Below are 19,091 nucleotides of genomic sequence, written 5' to 3'. Positions count from 1 at the left end.
AGAGAAAAAGATTCACTGTTCTGAATAGCAGTACCTGGCCTTTTCGTTCTCAGCATTTTAGCTTAATGGGGCAGCTTTTAAATGTAAAGTCTGTGATATGAGATTATTTAATTAAAACGTAAACAGCTGTATTCTGAATTTATCGTGCTTCACGAACCTTAATGCTGTGATGCAATTTTTGCAAATGACTGCAGTACAAAATCACAGAAAGCTTGACTGTCCTCAGGCACAGCACAGGGGGCTATTCTGCCACATTTTTCAAATTGTTATGCTTATTTTGTGCAGTTTTCTACCCTTTAAGTTGTTTTCCCTCCTATCTGCTCAGAACCTAATGAAAATGTTATGCTAGTTTTTGACAGTAAAGAGGCCTCCCAGTCTTAAATGCTTAACCCTGAGATGGGAGTGGAAACTTCACTGTGCAGAGAAGGAAACCAGGCACTGAGAGGCCTACTGATCTGAAGGAGTCTCACAGAAATCCAGGTCAGATTGAGGAAGACATGTTTGTGGTTGCCCTGCTAACACGCCTTGCAGCTTTGCTCCCAGATTTGCTGTTCGAACTTGCATGTAAGTTATCCCTCGTGCTGGAAGCATGGCTGTTACTAGGAAGGAGCCTTGTACCCAAAAAAACAGCAACAAATTCTTGAGAGAGAAAACCCATGGCTTTGAGTGAATATGCACTAGTGGCAGATTGCTGTCTTTTCCACCCAGTTACAGCCACCTCTGGGTGCCGGTGCAGACTGCAGCCAGCGTGGTGACTTGACGGACTGCTGCTATGCTCTCCCAGCAGCACAAAGCAGAGCAGAGCCTGGAACCCCATCTTAATTTCACTTGAGAAATAGGAAATGGAGATTTACAGACACAGTGACCATCAACATTTTATTTTCATTGACTGGGCAAGCATGTTGCTGCATTTCTGTTATAGAGGAGAGCCTATTTTCTGTCTGGGGTCTTCTTGCAGGCTGTCACCTGCTAGCAGAGACCAAAGAAGGGCAACTCACTGGCAACTCAATTTCTTTCTGCTGATATAAAGGTATCAGTGAAAGAGTGATGTTGTAGCTATAGATGTACAAGATTATCTGTTGGCCCAGTATATGCAGTATACAGTCAGAAAGTTCATAATCACTGCTAAGTTTCTTCACAGTCTCCATGAGGGTATTGCAATACAATGGCTGGAGATGACACTTTGCAACCATTACTTAGAGAATTAGGTAACTTCTTATGGATACTGAAGCCAGTTCTATTAACAAGGCTTACCTATCTGGTTCTGAGAAATTCCTGGTGATGGTAGTACAGGCAGTAGTTGATAGTTATGGTTCTGTCTGAAAACTAATTTTTATTGTATCAGGAGGTAGAAAATATTGTGGTATGATGTTATAGTGTTTCCTAGAACATAATTCCAGGAAAGTACATATGCAACAAATGCTAAATAATGAGAAGGGCATTCTTTCAGCAGATTAAATATATAATTGCTATTGAGAAAGATCATAGTCCCAAGGAATACTTGACTGAATTTGATAATAGACGAAGATGGTTACTGAAACCAAGTCACCGGGTTACAGATATTCAGGGCTCTTACTGTGATCTGGACCACTGATGAACATTACCACTAGTTTGGAAGTGCTTCTTGACCCACTGATTCATGTAAGCATTTTCATTTTCCTGATTCATATGCATGTGATAACAAAATGTGCATCTTAACATGTTGTAACAGGTTTTATGTCCTGGGAATCCTGGCTATAGCTCACAACCGGGAGCACAGATAATACCCACTAATGAGGCAGTGCCATGTCAGATACAATGGGGTGGGTTATTTGTAGCAAACAACTGGTTAGCCCTGAATGATCTACTGTGAGGTTTTGACTGCCAGAGATCTGCGTGTGTGAAATGAAAATGATTGTTTTATGCAAATGGGTTTCATGCTCTGGGTTGTCTATAAGCAATTCAGGGAAATTATTATTTGCCATTTCATCTGAGTGACAGGCCTTGCAAGCCTCAGAGTGTTGGGTCTGATTCCTGAATGAATAGCTTCCAGATTCACACAGAGCACTCAAAATGGTCTTTTAGTAGGCTGTATGCGTGTTCTCCACACAAGCCCTGATGAAAACATGTTTCTCATGCTTTCCTCTTCTGCACTGCGTTCTTGTTGGTGCTTGTTTATCACTTGCAAGGCATGGGAGTGTCGCCTGATCTGCGGGCAGTCAGTTGTTGGTCTTCAGACAGAGCATTGTGAGTTCTCCTTGGCAGCATGCCCCTGCCTGTAGGTGTGGGACCCGCTGGCTCTGAACGGCAGCGGTTGGTGCAGTGCTGTCCGTGGTGCTGCTGCAGAGGGAGCGACCAACGTTGCTCTGAGGGTGCTGCTTCAGAGAGGGGTGTGCGAGAGGGTAATTCATTTGTGGCAGTTGTAGCTCGAAATAGGAAAGGATTAATATTTCATGATTATTTTTCTGTAAGGCATGATTCTTTGGAGAATGCATCAGTCTGACTCGCTTAGAGAATTATTAGAGAATGATCCTGCCTTACTTAGCTTCAAATCAAAATGTAGTCAGGCAGTGCATGCTAATATGCTTATATTAAATGAGAACTCTCTGGCTGTCTGACTAATGCTGTGCTGCCAATACGTCAGTACAAAAGTGAGCACTTAACTTTTAGAAACTTCTGTTTCATTCTCCCATCTTACAAGTTAGCTGTCCTTTTCTCTCCGTTTGTGCTGTGGACCTTTGATCTAGGTTTTACAAGAGAAATAATGGAAAACTCTTCCATGAGATCGTGACTGTTAACCAATCACACACATTGCAGCATCTTTGATTGGGATGAAAGTTGTTCTTTTTTTTGTTTTGTTTTGGTTTGGTTTGGTTTTTTTGAGTCATGAGCAAACCGCCTTAAAATACAAGGGCAGCTCAGAAAGTAATACCTTCTATTTTAATGTCAGCCCGCAACATCAGATGCAGATGTTGGTGGTATAGGAGTAGAGGCTGAACCTTTCTGCCAGTATTCCATGATGTTTTGTTGCCATGTGACAGGTGGCAGCAGAGGGGCAGTCTGACAAAATGGTGTCCGATGTGGAAGTGTGTATGAAGCAAAGGGATGTAATTGAGGCAGTGGGTGGTGCACTTCAGCAGGTCACCTCCACTGGTACAGATTTTGATGAGTGTGGGATGCAGGCTCTTGTTCATTGCTGGTGAAAATGCTGAGCTAATGCTGGTGACTATGTTGGGAAAAAAAAGTAGATGAGAATTTCCTCTATCAAATAGTGTTACTGTGCTCTTTGTATCCACTGTAGATTCCATGGAAATGAATAGGAGATGTTACTTACAGAGTGACCTACGTATTTCAGGATAGTTTTTAAGAAAGACATCAGTCTGTAGCAGGAAGCAGTTAAGTGCCATCAATCAGGGTGGAAGAAAAAGTGGGACAGATTCCTACTTAGGCTGTATTCATTAATCTGAATTAAGTCAGACCAGAGGAAATGACACAAAGGCTGATGTGTATTCCCTCAGACTGTTGTAATGGCTTAATCCTTGTGCAAACAGCAATACTGCAGTATAAATAATTCACAGCAGACTCTTATGGTACCAATCAGTGTTTCATTTTCTTAGACACAGTAGAGAAAACTATAAAAACATGATAAAGAAGGATTATGATTGCAGAGAAATTAGTTATTAGGAAGTGTCATCATTAAGGTGGTCTGTGAAATGTAAATTTTACTACCCCCACCTGGCATCCATGCATGTACTGCACTTGTTCTTAATCACATTCACATCTACCAGTTCCATTTATATAATGAAATGGGTATACTTATAAGTAAGCAAAGCAAGAACTTCTGGTCCTTTCTAAGATGCCATAGTTAGAATTTGTTTTATATCATAACTGTCCTAGGTTTTTAAGAGCTGTCTGCAGTCTCTAAGTGTGTGTAGGAATGCAAGACAGCTCTACACTCATCCAACACTCGTAAATAACTTTAGGAGAGAAATGGTTTGCCATTCTTGAAATTCTGTGAGAACTCATAGAGACATAGGGTCATCCCAGTAATTTCATCTTCATTATCAAAGGATTCAAAGATTAAAAACAAAAACAAAAAACAACAACAACAACAACAAAACAAAACAAACAAAAAAAAAAAACAACCAAAAAAGCCCCACCATTTTTCTGTCTAAAAATAAACCTACATCTGAGAAAATAATCCCTTTGAGGTATGTGTATTTTTCTGTAGGTGCAAATAAATGTTATTTGATGATCCATCTTTTTTAGGCTAGTGCAGCTGATAATGTCAAGCAAGACTTGCTCAACATCATTAAAATTCATATTGCTTTATGAATTTAAGACTTACATCAGCACAATGAAAAGTATGACATCAAAAGCTATTCTGTAGGTCACAGCAGTCTTCAGACGATATACCATATTTATCAGTGAACTGTAGGTACCATCATAGATGTTGCTTTTGATGATCAATTTGCATGTTTGTTTCATGAATTGAGTGCTTGAATGGCATTACCTGTTGTGTTTTTTTTTGTTTTGTTTTGGTTATTTTTCTTGAGATTCTTTCTCTTCAAGTGTCTTTTTTGGCAAGAGCGGTGACTGAATTGTTTTAATAATTATAAGAGTGAGGTTTGATTTTGTTTTGTTTTGTCTGATGCCACTGGCACAGAAAAGCCTCTGCAGTTCATTTTTGTTTCCAAGTTGCCGCTGTCTCAGTGCTGCCAACTGTCAGTGCAGTCTCTGAACCATGGCTGTCAAAAGTAACAACGTAAAACTAGAATTAAGAATATTCAGTAGTAATTTAAAATCTTGGTTAAAGGCTGTCATTCACCAAACCCTGACTTCTCAAAGCACATAAGCATGGTTTTTTTTTTTAGTAAGACCAAATGAGTTTGGTCTTTATGCATCTGAGGCATGTACTGTCAATTCTCCTGTTGTAGCACTTTTTAAAAGCAAATAAATGGTGATGATTTGGCTTCATGGATAAAAATTGGGGAAAACTGCAGCTGTAAATGGATTTAATCCTAGGAGCAGATTCTGCACTTCTGCTTCATTACAGGTTAATTGTGCTGGGAGTTGCTCTGTTATGCTTCTCACATCAAGTTATTTTCCATAAGATTTCTCTTATATTGTAAGCCTCATTTCATACATTTAATATCACTGTTCATCAGCTTAATTACCCCTTGGTCCCACCCCTTTGGCACAGACCCTGAAAGTGAGACTCCAGATTCCTGCCTCAACCCCTAGACCATCTGCTTTTTCCAGTTCAGAGACTGTAAATGTGGTCTCCAGAGGAGCATACGTCTTCTCAGCTGCACTGGCTCGTGTACTGCAGCTGCATCCAGGAGAACGGCGCCCTTTCTTTCTCTTCCCAATGTCTTCCATGTCTCCTCAGGTTGCACTTCTTCCTTCTGTGCAATGTGGCAAAAAGCCTCCCTGCATGGTCAATAATCCATTTAGTTCATCAGACAAGATCTCCAGTGCCAGATGTGGTATCTGTCCTTTTGATTCATCTTTGAGATGCACTAGTGGAAAACCACAGGCGGCCAAAAAACTCCCTGCTGAGTACCTACCTACGCAGGAGCACACGCAGACCATGCTCTAGGTAATGCTGACAGTGATTCATTGCACTGCTTTGCGACCTGATTTTAAAAAGCTGGACTTGTTTTTGCCTTGAATTAGAAGCATTTTATTTCAGACAAACCAGGCCACTTCTGCAGTGTCCAGCATCATGTCAAGTGTGGGTAGATACAGATGACGGAATGCCTGTCCTTTTCTGGAAGATGGCTGCTATGTCCCTGGGGGATGCAGCTCATGTCTGTGAGATGCTCCTGGATCTGGTCTTCTCTGTACACGGTGGTGGGATGGCTCTGGGTACTGACTGCAGCATGGTGCTGCAGGACTGCTCTGAAATCAGACCTTCCCCCCCCACCCCCCCAAGAGATCATCACTGACACACTAGGCAATTTCCTAGGATGGTGAAATAGAAGAGGTAGAAAAATTACAGCAGTATATGTAGGAAGGGGGAGTGCCTGGCTCCTGTGAGCAGCTCTGGCACTGTCCCTGCATGGTGTCCCTGCACCTGGGAAACCTGCTTCATCTTGAAGCTGCAGGATGTGGAGTAAGGATAGCACTGGGGAAGCTACTGGCAACATCATGTAATTCACTGTCACTACCAGCAGGCAGAGGCAGAATATTACTTGCGTTGTTATGATACTCACTGATGCTTGTGGCAGCAAAAGTCAGTCTTCTCTACTCAGTTGAAAAGCCTTGTGTGGATTTGAAGGCTTTTTCAGAGTGAAACAGTCTCAACCACAGCTCTTTCAAATGGAAGGCAATAAATCCTGCTGGAGAAGTGCATGTCCTGCAGCCAGAGCTGCCTTGGCATATTCTGGCTGGCTAAACACAAGTATACAGCATCTATAGAGTTTATGCTTGATTTTTAAATGTATTCAAGAGAAAATTTCCAGATTAAGGATGCTGCAGATTTGGGATGAGATACAATAATGTGTCTGTTTCATTTCATATTTGAATCCTTTTGAATCTGCATTGTTATTCCAGCATCAAAGCAGCTGTTTTCATGACAAGCCTTCTGTCACCTGGACACAAACGGTTCCTTTTGAGTACATTTCATTCAATTGGAAAAATAGCTTAGGTTTAATATTTTACAAGAGAAGCTGTGCTAATCTCTGCTAATCCAGAGACTATGCTGTTCCTCTTCCCTTCTATATATTCCATTTTTAAACTCAACTTTTCCATTATGAGGCAAGAAAAAATGCTTTCAATCATAGAGTCCTATTTTGGGCTCAGTCTGGGAGTTCCCAGCTATGCCTGTAACCGTAAGCTGTTTGCACTCAGATGAAATGCTGGATGGGCTGCTTTCTCACTGGGCATTTGTCCCTTCCTAAATTTATTCGTTGTTCTCCCTGAACTGTAGGTTGCACCCATGCTGGAGGAGCACTGCGGTCCCACTGCTACTCTTCAAGGCCCTGAAATGAAAACCTGCTCCTTGTTTCATCCTTCTTGGGATTCCCCTGACAAGCACAGAAAGGTGAGCATTGGTCATTTGCCCATTATGGAGCTCTTCTAGTCCAGTGCAGTCTCCCAGCCTGGGAGCAGGCGGTGACTCGGGGCTTGGCAGAAGAGCAAGACAGCAGCCGGGGCCTGGGAGGGCACTTAACAAGCATGTGTGGCACGCAGACGGGATTTCCCTAGGGGAAAATTGCAGCATTTTCTCCTAATTATATGGATTTTACTTGCCAGTCAAGACTGTGATAGCTGAGAGAAATGCAAGACTGCTATCTAAAACAGCGCAGAGGTCCAAGGCAAATGTTCTTCCCAGCTTGCAGAGGTGTTACGAGCTGTTGTTTAGTGCTCAGCCTGCTTGGAGAACTGATGGCAACGCTTGTGTTTTGATTTCTGCTGGGGAGGAGCAGCCTGCCTAGCACTTATCCCTAGCCCAAGAGAGCGTTTCAAAACTGAGTGATAGCAAACAGAATGTTCACAGTGCTTAATCGGGGAGAGAGGAGTCCCGGAAAAAATATTTCTGATTTACCACCAAGGATGAATGCTGTATTTTCCTGATGAGTATTATTAAAGGTAGTTGTTTCTGAGGCACAAGGGGATGCTTTGGGCCCAGGTTTCCAGCTGCACCCGCCCCCAGTGGCCCATCCCACTGTGGGAGCAGCAGCTTGCCCACATGCACTTTTGAGGTGAGCCTGTGGTGATGTCTGCTCTTCTTGCTGCTCAGAATGTGCTTCCTGCACATCTGGTGACAGCATTAAACCCTCCTGGACCAGGGAGTGTCTATGAGGTGACAAATGTGCTGTGCTGACACATCTGCCTGTGAGGACACACCTGCTACGATGCTGGTTCTCCCTGGTTGTGTAAGCTGAAATGCAAAGCCCCAAAATGTAAGCCCTCAGCTTTAATGCTGATGGTGCTAGCTGCCAGCACATGAGGCAGTGTGAATTTGTGTTCTCTCTTCACTGTTAGTCTCAAGTTTGTTTTAAATTAACCTTTAAGTTAATATACAGGTAACTGGACATGACATGAAGTATTCCTACCTTATCCACGTGAGATAACTTGGCAGTTTGGAATCAAACTATCCAACTTTTACCCTCTCCTGTGTAAAAGTTTTCCTTAGGAAGAAGTTCTATGTCATTGGCTTTGTGCTGTGCTTTGCAGTCACTCTTTTTTTTTTTTCTATTTTTGTCACATTCATGACCAAATGCTATATTTGGTTTATGACCCAGCTCTATACAGATTTCTGTAGCAGTAGAGCTGGAACCTAGAGGCACACACTAGTCAAAGAAGAACAGACCTATGACCACAAAAAATGCTGTAGTAGCACCATGGAAACTAATGATGCTAGCAAAGACAGTGCAACAGAAAATGGTGATAACCTTTTATGACAAGGAAGCAGAGCGTGGCTTATTGCTCTCATAGCTTTAGCAAATAGATTCTTGCTTCCGCTGTTGCCAAAGCATCCACTGCCCTAATGGCCTGGGGAGGGAAGGATGTTCCCTCCATTAGGTGCACAGGTGTGGGACATCACGCTTTGGACATAGATGCAGTCTCAAAAAATGAATAAGAAAAAGGAGGGTTAGTGGGTGGCAATTTTGCTTCTCTTGTTTCTGTCTCGCATTGTCAGACAGGTGACAAAGCAGAGGTGTGCTGACAGGGACGGGGAGACCCAAAATCACAGTGTGTGTGAGTGATTAACACAAAAACTAATGAGGCTTTGATGTAATTAAGGGATAGAAATGGCTTAGCCCCAAGATTGTGAAGATTCTATAGAACAGAATTGCTGAGATGATTTAGCAAAGGATTAAATAATGTAACTAATCCCTACGCGCAGCTGTGAAATCACTTCTATCCATTTATTTCAAATGAGAAGTCACAAAAACATGTGAGCATACTGCTGTGACTGTAACTTAGTTTGCTCCCACATAATCCCCTCATGTTTCCTCGTGCCAGCCTCCAGGAGCCAACCAAAGGCCATTCTGTCCAACAGACACTGAGGATGCATCGTGTTCCTCCATGGCAGCAGCACCCTGTGAGCTGGCCATGCTCTGACCCTGGGGAGCCCCAGCTGCACGGTGCCTTCTCTTCCTTCCCCCACTTTCAGTATGAGGCCCCTGCCTGCTTTGTGCTCCCATCCTTTTATGCCAGGCTCGGCTTCCTGCAGCAGCTCTGAAGCACTGGGGGGTGCTGGGTAAGTGATCTCTGGTGGCTTGGGACAGCCCTGCACAGCTGGAACCTCCTGAGCCGTGGCAGGACTCAGCAGTGGGAGCGGTGCAGCCCCTCCTGGAGACCTGCCCCTAAGCAATCACTGTTTCTTTTGGCTCGGTGTTGGCAGAGGAAGGCTGGCAGGGCCAGAGCGTGACATCACACTGTGTGCCCTAGGGATGGGTGAGCAGAGCCCGTGGGTGACACACTGCTGGGGCAGTGCTGTGCCCTGAGCACACTGCTGCTCCTGCTCCCAGGTATCAAGGAAAGCAGAGCCTGGGCCACGCTAATTAAAACTCTTTTCTCAGTGCTCTTTTGCAAAGTGCAAAGAAAACCTCTTTTCATCCTCAGCGACTAAAAATAAATGCTATTTTGGGTTTAAGAAGGAGCCGCATGACTAAAACGAGCCGTTTGGTTTCATTCATGTTTGCTGTCTATTAATCTGTTCTCTTCACCCTCAGCAGTGTATGACTCAGACTTTCTCATTGTCTTCCTCCCTCACTATGTGTGTTTTGACTTTAAATCCTGCAGGCTGACGCACACAGAGCTGACACCACGGCAGCTCGATCCAGCCGGCTCCCAGCAGACTCCTGATCCTCACCGGCTGCTGAACGTAACGCTCTGCCTGCTCCACTGGTACTTTTACAGCTAATGTTGGTAAGCAGATGACACAGGCTGGTGAAGATCCTTGAAACTCCACGGGAGGAAATGTGTGAGTATGTGTGTGGGGGAGGCCTGCAGATAAAAATACTGTGGCGGCTATGGGAGAAGACACACATGCTTCAATCTGTTGGTGGGTTGCTATTCTCGTTCGTGGTAATCAAAGTGGAGGCTGCTCTGGAACAAGTACAGCAGTCAGTTCTTTCCCCATTGATTCACTTGCTTTGTTCCACACTCCCTTCACTGTGACTTCTTGCTTCCTCTCCCACTAGAAGCAATGGCCAGCCTCAGCTCCCAGTCCTCCCACCACTCAGCAGGAACTCAGCAGCCCCAGAGCCCGTGGGGTGGGGTCTCTGCAGACCCCTCACTTTCCGTACACCATTCTCACTTCCTTCCCTTTCCAGCTTTGCTTATGAAATTTGAACCACTTAGTATGGACTAAATGTAGGGAGGTATAAAGAATTCGCTTGATTTTTTCCAAGCGTGAAAAATAAGCACAAAATAAACAAGTCTAATGTTGGACCTGAGAGGTGGTCAAGTAAAATTAAGATCACTTAAAGGAATTCCTATCTGTGATGATGGATGAACTTTTTTTTTCTAATGGAAGAAAACCTCCCCCTTCTCATTACAGTCAGAATAAATGCAGATATTCAAGTCAGATGAAGAATGAATTCTAAATATGACATCAGCCCTTCCTGTGTAAGAAAGGCCACGTAAATGAGTTGTAAATTATTTTTAGTTGCTACTGGAAACAGAGGAAGGGGGGAAATCAATGTTGACACAACCAAGCTTTATTTTTAAACAGTTACTGATTGTCTGGTGGCACCAATTAGGTTGAGGAGAGAGCTGAAGCGAGTTGGTGCAGACTGGTCTGGGCTTAGAGAACAGAGGCACAGCAGCCCAACTTTATTTCTGCATGACTATAGCCATATATTGATGGCTGCTTCCCCTCGTGTGGGTTGGGCAGAGGCAGGGCTCAGGGTCCCTGAACGGGGGCAGCAGTGGGGTCATTGTCACCACCCCGGTGCCAGCACTGAGTGTGAGGTCACCAAACCTGCCACACCTCATCACTGGCCAGAAGCATTCCTGGCACAGCTCCTCCAGGCCTCCTGGCTTCTCTTTCTGCATTGGCTGTCGTGGTGATGGATGTTGAGATGAGTATGGCAAAGCAGAAGGGCTGGGTTTCCTGCCTCTGTTGGCTGCAGTGATGGTCCCTCCTGCAGCAATGCCTTGGTTCTCGCATATAATGAAACAGTCTCTCTGAACGTGTAAGATTCAGGTTTAACTTCTAGCTCCTTGTGATGTGCAGCTGTGAAAGGCAGGGCAAGCTACTCCGAGCAAACACTATATTTATTACTGCTCTGTTCCAGGACACACAGGAGGAAGAAATATGGTCTGAATGAATTCTGAAGAAAAAAAGATTGCCAAGCTGTTATGGTTTAGAGGTTGATACGAAGCTGGTTCTAATGCAATTACCAAAATTTCAGAGATGCTATAATGTGATCTTACTCTTCCTTAAAATGCCATGGAACTTCTAATGGCAACACAGATCAAATTTTCCGTTTCGTGACTCATCCCAAGGAAAAGGATGCAATGCACTTAATATGCAAAAAAGAAAAAAGGTACATTAAGGCCATCAGCAGCACAGTGTCCATGCACAGTTCACGTGTTTAAATGGAGTGAAACTGACAGCCCGGTTGTGGATACCCTTCTGTAAATTCTATCTGCTGAAACCAAAATAGCTGTGGCAGAGCTGAGCCAAGCCTCTGCCTGCCTTCACACGCTGCAAATCTCAAGTGAGCGGTTAAGGAGCAGAGGAAGGAATTGTGCTGATGTGCCAATTAATCAGTGTGGTCTGAAACGCGTGCCGACACAGGAGGTCGGGAGGGATGGACAGGGGCAGCACAGTGACTTCATGTGAAAGAATTTGCTAGATCAATGTCGGGTTTTTGGTAGGAAAATGTATGAAAGAGTCCATTGGAAGCACAGGCAGAGGTACAACAGAATTCTTGACCTTCTTTCTTCTTTCTCGAGTTTTTGTTCTCTTCACAATGACCGTTTTCTCAGCAGACCCAGAAATGCCAGCACCAGCCATGGCCACCTGCACGTGCTGAGGGTTTTGAACAGACAGAAATGGATTCTGTACTTTCGTGGTAGCTCTACATCAGCCACAGAGAGGTGGCCTGACCCCCAGTTGTGCCACAGCACAGTCCTGGTGTCTGTGCACACGGCGGCTATGAATCCTACCTTGCTGTTCTTCTGTCAGTTTAGTTTTGTAACATTTACTGGTTCAGAAGGTACATTCATCCTAGGGTGTTGCTTTTTTTCTTTCTTTCCTTCGTTGTTTTTTTTTTTTTTTCCCCTCCATTTTGTGCTGTAAAAGGTCAAAATTGTCAGAAAAGATTTATTTCTGGGGAAAAGGAGTCCCATTAAAAGCCAAGGCAAAACGTGCTTTCTGGAACAGAAAGGAAGGAGCCAAAGCCCAGCCAGCCCAGCAGCTGAGGAGATACATCCCAGGCCACGCCGCCAGGTTCATGGCAGAGGTATTTGCTCCCTGTACCCATCACAGGTGCAAGTGGTGCCCTTTGCACAGGCAGTGCAGTGCCAGTGCAGCTGTGGAGTGCTGAGCTGAGTCCCCATGGGGCCACTGCTGGGCCCACTGTCCCCTATCCCACATCATGTCCCTGTGCTATACTTGGATGGCTTTTAAAACAGGCCCCACCGAGGTAGCTGTGAAAAGGGCAGTGCCTGCCAAGGCACCTGCACAGCAGGTACATGCATGTGCACACACATGTGCCAAACTTCGCCCTGTGCTGCATGGCAGGGGCTTGTCCTTGCATAGCGTGGCTCACACCCACCCTCACACTCATCTCGCTATTTAGTCTTCACCCACTTTCAGTATATATTTTTTTCCTTTTCTTTACATTTTCACATTTTTATTTTTCCTTTTCTTCTTTTTTTCCTCTTTTTCTTTTTTTTTAATTCCTTCTTTTTTCTTTTTCCCTCCGCTTTTATCCTCCCTTTCTTTCTTTTCCCTTCTCCCCCCCCCGCAGTTCTTAACCTTTCCCTTTCCCCTTTCTGCCCCCGCTCCCCCTCCCAGGGCCGCCCGTTCCCCACCCCCGGTCCCCGTCCCGGGGCGGGGCTGTGCCGTGGGGCGGGGCGCGGAGCGGAGCGCGGTGACGTCAGCGCGCCGAGGGCGGTATAAGCGGGCGCTGTCCGGGTGCTGAAGGCGGCGGCGGCGGCGGCGCGTTGCGGGCAGGTAGGAGCTGCGGGCGGGCAGGGGCCGGGGCTGGGGAGCGGGGTGCCCCACTCCTGGCAGCGGCGGAGCTCCGCGGAGCTTAGGGAGGAATAGAGGGGATAAAAAAAAAATGGAAGAAAAGAAATTGTCAAGAAGTCAAACACGAGCGACTGCAGAAAGTTGATGGGGTTGTAGCTGGTCTTTGCAATGCTAACTGAGTGTGTGCCCCGTACATCTCTAAATCTACTTCTTCTGTGTTATCAAAGCCTGAAGCGATGGAGCGTAACAGCTCCGTGATTGCGCTGAGTTGCGCCGGCTCATCAGCGCGGCACTTTGGCCGTGTCAAAATACAGGATGCACGGTTACCTTGGATGCAGAGGCAATCTGATTAGCTCTCCATGTGCATACAGTCATTATCCTCGCTCAGAACCGCTTGTGCTCTGTTTGTTTGTGTTTTTATTCCCCTCCTCCTCCTCACCCCTTTTTCATTTTCTTTCTGCTTTGAGTCCCCCTGCACAGGATAGATGGTTAGATAGGCTTTAAAAAGGCAACTTTCTCACAGTTGTGCTATTTATTGCCACAGTAAATGGGAGGAAAAGTGCTGGCTTTATATTTCCTTATTTTCTTTATGGAAAACTGGAGCTGGAGTCCCTCTCAGAGTGTTAAGGACTCCTCTTCAGGAAAGGTTTTGAGTTTTCATAGCAAATTCTCACTGGAAACATTACATCTACATCTGAGAGGGGAGAGAGAGAGAGAGAGAGAAAATTGCTGCTACCATGGAAACATCCCAGAAAAGGAGATTTATTGTTTTGTCTGTTTTCCAGGGAACTTCTTATGTCAGTCTTCATTGCCTTTGTTCATGTTAAATTGCAAAGTCAATCCTTTCATTTTGTAATGAAAAACTTGTGTATTTGTTGGCCAGAGAATGATTTTAGTGTTTCTTGGGTTCTAATAGAGAAGAAATAATGCACTCCTCAGCTATGCAAGCTTCACATTTATGCATTTGCAGCCAAAACAACATTTTAGCACCACTGACCTTTGAGAGACATAGGAATGTTTTACTCTGCATTCTAAAGGTACTCTGAAATGTCTTGTTTACTCAAAAAAATTTGAAACTGAAGCCTGAAAAACAGGGGAGGAGCCCCTTACCCCGAATAAAGCAGTATATTCCATGACAACATTTTATGACCTGAAGTCAAAGCTTTTGAAAGAATGATTTCTAACTCCATTTGACAAAGGCTTTTGAATATCATCCACCAGTAAGTTAGAATTGAAGACTGATGTAGAGACAAGCGTACTCAACCACACAGAATGATACCAGTGTTCCGTTATTCCTGCAGAAGGACTATTCCACTGAGCAACATCCTCATGGAGCAGTAAACAAAACTTCGCTGGGTTACGTGCCTTACAGATTTAATTGGGGGCTGCTGACTCCTACAAAGGACAGAGTAATACATGACTGTGTGCAGAGAAGGAGGTTGCTCTACTAGGCTCTCTTAATGGGATGTGCCTGGCAGATAATTACAGAACAACTCCACCTTCTTCAAAAAGGACAGAGGTTCTGCAGTTTTCATCAAACCTGTTCTTGACAGAATAAATAAATAAATAAATAAATAGCTACAGTAGACAACATGTAGATAACATTTTCTTTGTCATTTTTTTTTTTCCTGCTCTTGCCCCTGAGGTATATTTGTTCATATATAGAACAGTGCCTTGTCTATGACACAGTATGTGTTGTTTTTGGTTCAGGGCAAACACAGAGCTAGAGGGCACATCTTTCCCCTCAACTGTTCTGAACTAATCCTTTATGAAATCAATTCTCAAATGTACGCAGACTTGAGTATTCATAAATGTTTGGGGAAATGGCTTGCTCTTGTGGCTGTTAGCTTGCTCAGGCACACTGAGGTAAAAAAGTGGCTCTTAACTGATGCTATTTTAATTATTCAGTTAAGTCACATTATATTAGGCACAAAAGCAGCGGAAAAATGTACAAGAGCTCAAATGAGCATTTTCTACTTAGAGCAGTGGATAAACGATGGGATACGAAGCTCTCTATCAGTCTGACATGAATCACCAAGTTCTTGACAGGACAGCTTTACCAAGCCAAAAACAAAGGAGCCTGAACAAGTCCATTAAGCAAAGCAGTTTCTATCTTTACCATTTATTTCTCATTATTATACTTAATTTATGAACGTAACTGCATCAGGGAAGAGTCTGATCTGTCTTGTGACTCCAGCGTACGAGCTCCTGAGCATTTCCTGGGAAATAAGTGACTGCAATTTTTCACTTCACGGAGCCGAGTGTGCTCACCTCACTGCAGGACTGGGCTTGTGCAGCTCTGTCCTCATATGCAGCAATGACGTAATTATGTTAATTCAGTCTGATGCACATTTTCTCCACTTACTTATGTTCCTTTAAACTGTTTATTATTGGCTGACATAAACTGGACATGCAGATTAGATGGGGGTTTCTACTGCTATATTCTATATTTATGCCAATGGCAAGCTTCTGCTTGTCCTGGGACCTGTTTCAACAAATCAGAACAAAATCAACACTCAGCACCTGCCTCCTTGAGCCAATTTCCAAAACTGTTTTGGAAAATTTCAGTAAAATTACATTATACTTGTAGGATAAATTATAGCTTCTCCTTCATAAAGAGGATTACTTCTCATGCGTCACTCAGAGAGCCTCATAACTAAAATTCAACTGCAACAGAAATTATTATTTTTTTTTTTAAGAAATAGCACAAAAGAAAGCAATAACACTAAGAGTAATGATAGAAATAAACCTGCAAGTCATTTTATATATCATGTTCTCCACTTCATTACATTAATTTGATTGCAGTATAGCACCATTAAGAGGTATTACTCAATCAGAAAATGAGATGCCCTATGGAACAATCTAACAAAATAATACTATATGCAGTCTTAATATCTTGAGCTGTATTTTAATATGGGCATTCTGTCTGAAGTCTTCATTTTAATCATTAAAATGGTACCTAGAATCTTCTATGAGCATTTATTGAGCTAGATAGGATTTTTTATTTTGTATTTCAGCTCTGCCCTTGCAAAAACTGGTGTCTGTAAAGAAAACTGCACATAAAGATATTTCTAACACCACAAACCAGTAGTTCATGCTTAACTGAGGAAAGAGACAGAAAATCTCAAAATAAATTTCCATCAAAATACACATCTTCCATCAATACTGATATTCTTCATAATGCATTTCAGTTTAAAATAGCAGTCTCTATTTTGCTTCTGTTTGCTAAGTCTGTCTCCATATATTAACCACTTATATTTTTCTTCTTCTTTATTTCAAGGAAGTATGCTAAATATGGCAGAAACTAAAACCGTCCAGCGTGGAGCAGCCTGTGCTGTCATCCTTCTCTTTGTCTTAATCTGCTGGGCTGATGCAGCTTCATTCCAGCAGTATCAGCTGCTTCAAAAAGACCCAGACTATGTAATGAAAAACTTACAGAGGCTCCCAAGTCCTGATATGATCAAAGCTTTGGAATACATAGAAGATCTTCACAAGCAAGCTAACAAGGGAGAAAGCATCCCCGATTATAACTCCTTTCAAAGTGTCCCATATCTCCTGCAACAGAAAGAAAACAAAGACCAGGTTCACCCACCAGAAAACGTAAGGGATTCCTTGACTGAAGATGAGTCTCAGTGGGTTAAGGTCATGCTGGAAGCCTTGCGGCAAGCTGAGAAGGAGTCAAAAGCTGCCACAAAGGAAAATAAACTTTATGGTCTGAGCTCAGATAGCAGCTTTCCAGCTGGAATAACCGATGATTACGAGGCATACAAGTGGCCTGAGAGGTGGCAAAAATATCTCAAAATGCCTCTTGGCCACTACGAAGACAGTTCTAGAGACAGTCCTTTCAAGCGTACTAATGAAATAGTGGAAGAGCAGTACACACCCCAAAGCCTTGCTACTCTGGAGTCGGTGTTTCAGGAGTTGGGGAAGATGGCAGGACCTAGTAACCACAAGAAGGAAAGGCTGGATGAAGACCAGAAATTGTATGCAGATGATGAAGATGATGTGTATAAAGTAAATAACATTGCTTATGAAGACGTGGTTGGAGGAGAAGACTGGAATCCCATAGAAGAGAAAGTGGAAAGCCAAACCCAGGAAGAGATAAAAGATAGCAAAGAGGAAATTGACAAACATGAAGAGGAGGTTGATGATGAAATGAAGAGGTCAGGGAAACTCAGCTTCCTTGAGGATGAAATGAGAAGAGAGAATAAAGATCAAATGACAGAGGATGTTTCAAAGCTAATGAATTATTACCTGAAGAGGCTGATGGGCAGTGCTGGAAACAGGAAACTAAGGACTGGAGGAGAGCCTGAGGAGAAAAGAGCTGCCACATTTTTGGACAAGCAACTTAATCCTCAGTCTATAGCTCAGTTAATAGAAATGTCAAGGAATTTACAAATTCCTCCAGAGGATTTAATAGATATATTGAAAGCTGGGGAGAAAAAACAGCTTCAGAGTGAAAGGTTGGAAGCTGAGCAGGAAGCAGAATTCCCAGAAGACCTCGATGAGATCACTGAAACTAATCTAGGACAGAGTGACATATTTAAAAATAATGTAAACTCTAAAAATGGGTACATGAAGCAGCCTCTTAATGCACTTCCAGAAAATCTACCTGAAGACCTCAATATTGAAGACATTGTCAGCCTTCTGGGAACTAGCAATTTAGGTAATCAGAATCCCTCCTACTTACTAAATCGTCTTAATCAAGAAAACGATTTGCCAAGACTGCCTTACATTCCCAGAAGACTGAAAGGACGCCCAGTTCCTAAACCTGCGTGGATTAACGATTTGGAAAGGCGACAAATGGAGTATGAGAAACTGGATGAGAAGGACGAAGAGCTGGCTGATTACCTGGCAAAGATGCTGGCAAAATATCCCGAAGTTATCAATACGAACCAGATGAAACGAGTTCCTGTTCCAGCTTCTGAAAGCGACTTGCAGGAGGACGAGCAGCTGGAGCAGGCCATCAGAGAGCACCTGAGCCAGCTGGGACCACAGGAGGCTGCAAGGCTGGCTACGCTCAGCAAAAGGCTCTCCACAGCTGGGGACACCGACGACACACAAAACAGGCAGTATCTGGATGAGGATATGCTGGCAAAGGTGCTGGAGTATCTAAAACAGGAGAAATCAGAGCTTGAAAGAGATCACATTACTAAACGGGCAATGGAAAATATGTAATTGTTCTCCAAATATTATTTCTCTCCAATGTGTTGACTTCAATCCCAGTTCAGTTGTGATTTACTCCCGCTCTCCCACTACACAACTTCTGGTAGACTACTTACCATTGAACAGTCTGCATATCTTTCTCAGAGCTGTTATCTTGTTTATTGGTATACTTATGTATGTTATAAATTATGGGGCAAATACCAAATTGCTTCAGGTGTTTTAAGAAACAATTTAATGAAATCAAGTAAAACTGTAATATGTAAACAAATGACCTTTGCATTGTTAATAAAACATGATAAACGAAGAGTGACAATTATCATTTGAAATTTTTAAGATTACTTGGATTATTTTGTTACCGTCTGTAGTGTTTTTTGTGGAGTATCGAATAAAAAAATAAAGCATTATATATATAGTTTTATTTACAAGGCTTTTTCTATTCAGTGTTTTATTGCTAATGAATAAATTATTTCTGGACAATAGACTGTGTTTCTTTCTGGAAGTTGATAAAAGTCATAGTAATCAGAGACTGAAACATTTATTTATTTTTTTTTTTTACTTCTACAACATTTTTCTGAGGTCTTTTCTTTTACTGTGAATTAAATTGATGGCATAATTCTGGTTTCCTGGGTTTTAACACCACTGGCTGCATTATCTTTCAGGTACTGAGTACCTGAAGATCTTGCTGAAATCAAAAGTGAACTGGGGCATTACACTGTTTGAAAACTGAGCCCCAGCTGACTAATTATTTTGTATCTCTTGGCAGTGGGGGGAAGATCAGTGA

At 43.2% G+C, this 19,091-nt stretch overlaps 1 protein-coding gene across 1 annotated transcript; it reads left to right on the top strand.

Annotated features, from left to right (window-relative positions):
* The first annotated feature begins 16,138 nt into the window (after nucleotides 1–16,138).
* SCG2 (secretogranin II) lies at nucleotides 16,139–18,767 on the top strand. The gene has a single exon (XM_065748113.1). It carries the CDS (start codon nucleotides 16,430–16,432, stop codon nucleotides 18,320–18,322), a length of 1,893 nt encoding a protein of 630 aa, XP_065604185.1. The 5' UTR covers nucleotides 16,139–16,429; the 3' UTR covers nucleotides 18,323–18,767.
* The last annotated feature ends 324 nt before the right edge of the window (nucleotides 18,768–19,091 follow it).

This window comes from Cyrtonyx montezumae, unplaced genomic scaffold, assembly GCF_038088225.1.
Source record: "Cyrtonyx montezumae isolate F1298 unplaced genomic scaffold, pur_monq_1.0 scaffold_5, whole genome shotgun sequence".
In the NCBI taxonomy this organism is placed as follows: domain Eukaryota; kingdom Metazoa; phylum Chordata; class Aves; order Galliformes; family Odontophoridae; genus Cyrtonyx; species Cyrtonyx montezumae.
Note: the sequence above shows the minus strand (reverse complement) of the source record. Positions and strands in the feature narration are given on the sequence as shown.

Bases quoted from the DNA above. Each gene is read 5' to 3' on its own strand.
- SCG2 (XM_065748113.1), top strand. From the start codon at position 16,430: ATGCTAAATATGGCAGAAACTAAAACCGTCCAGCGTGGAGCAGCCTGT.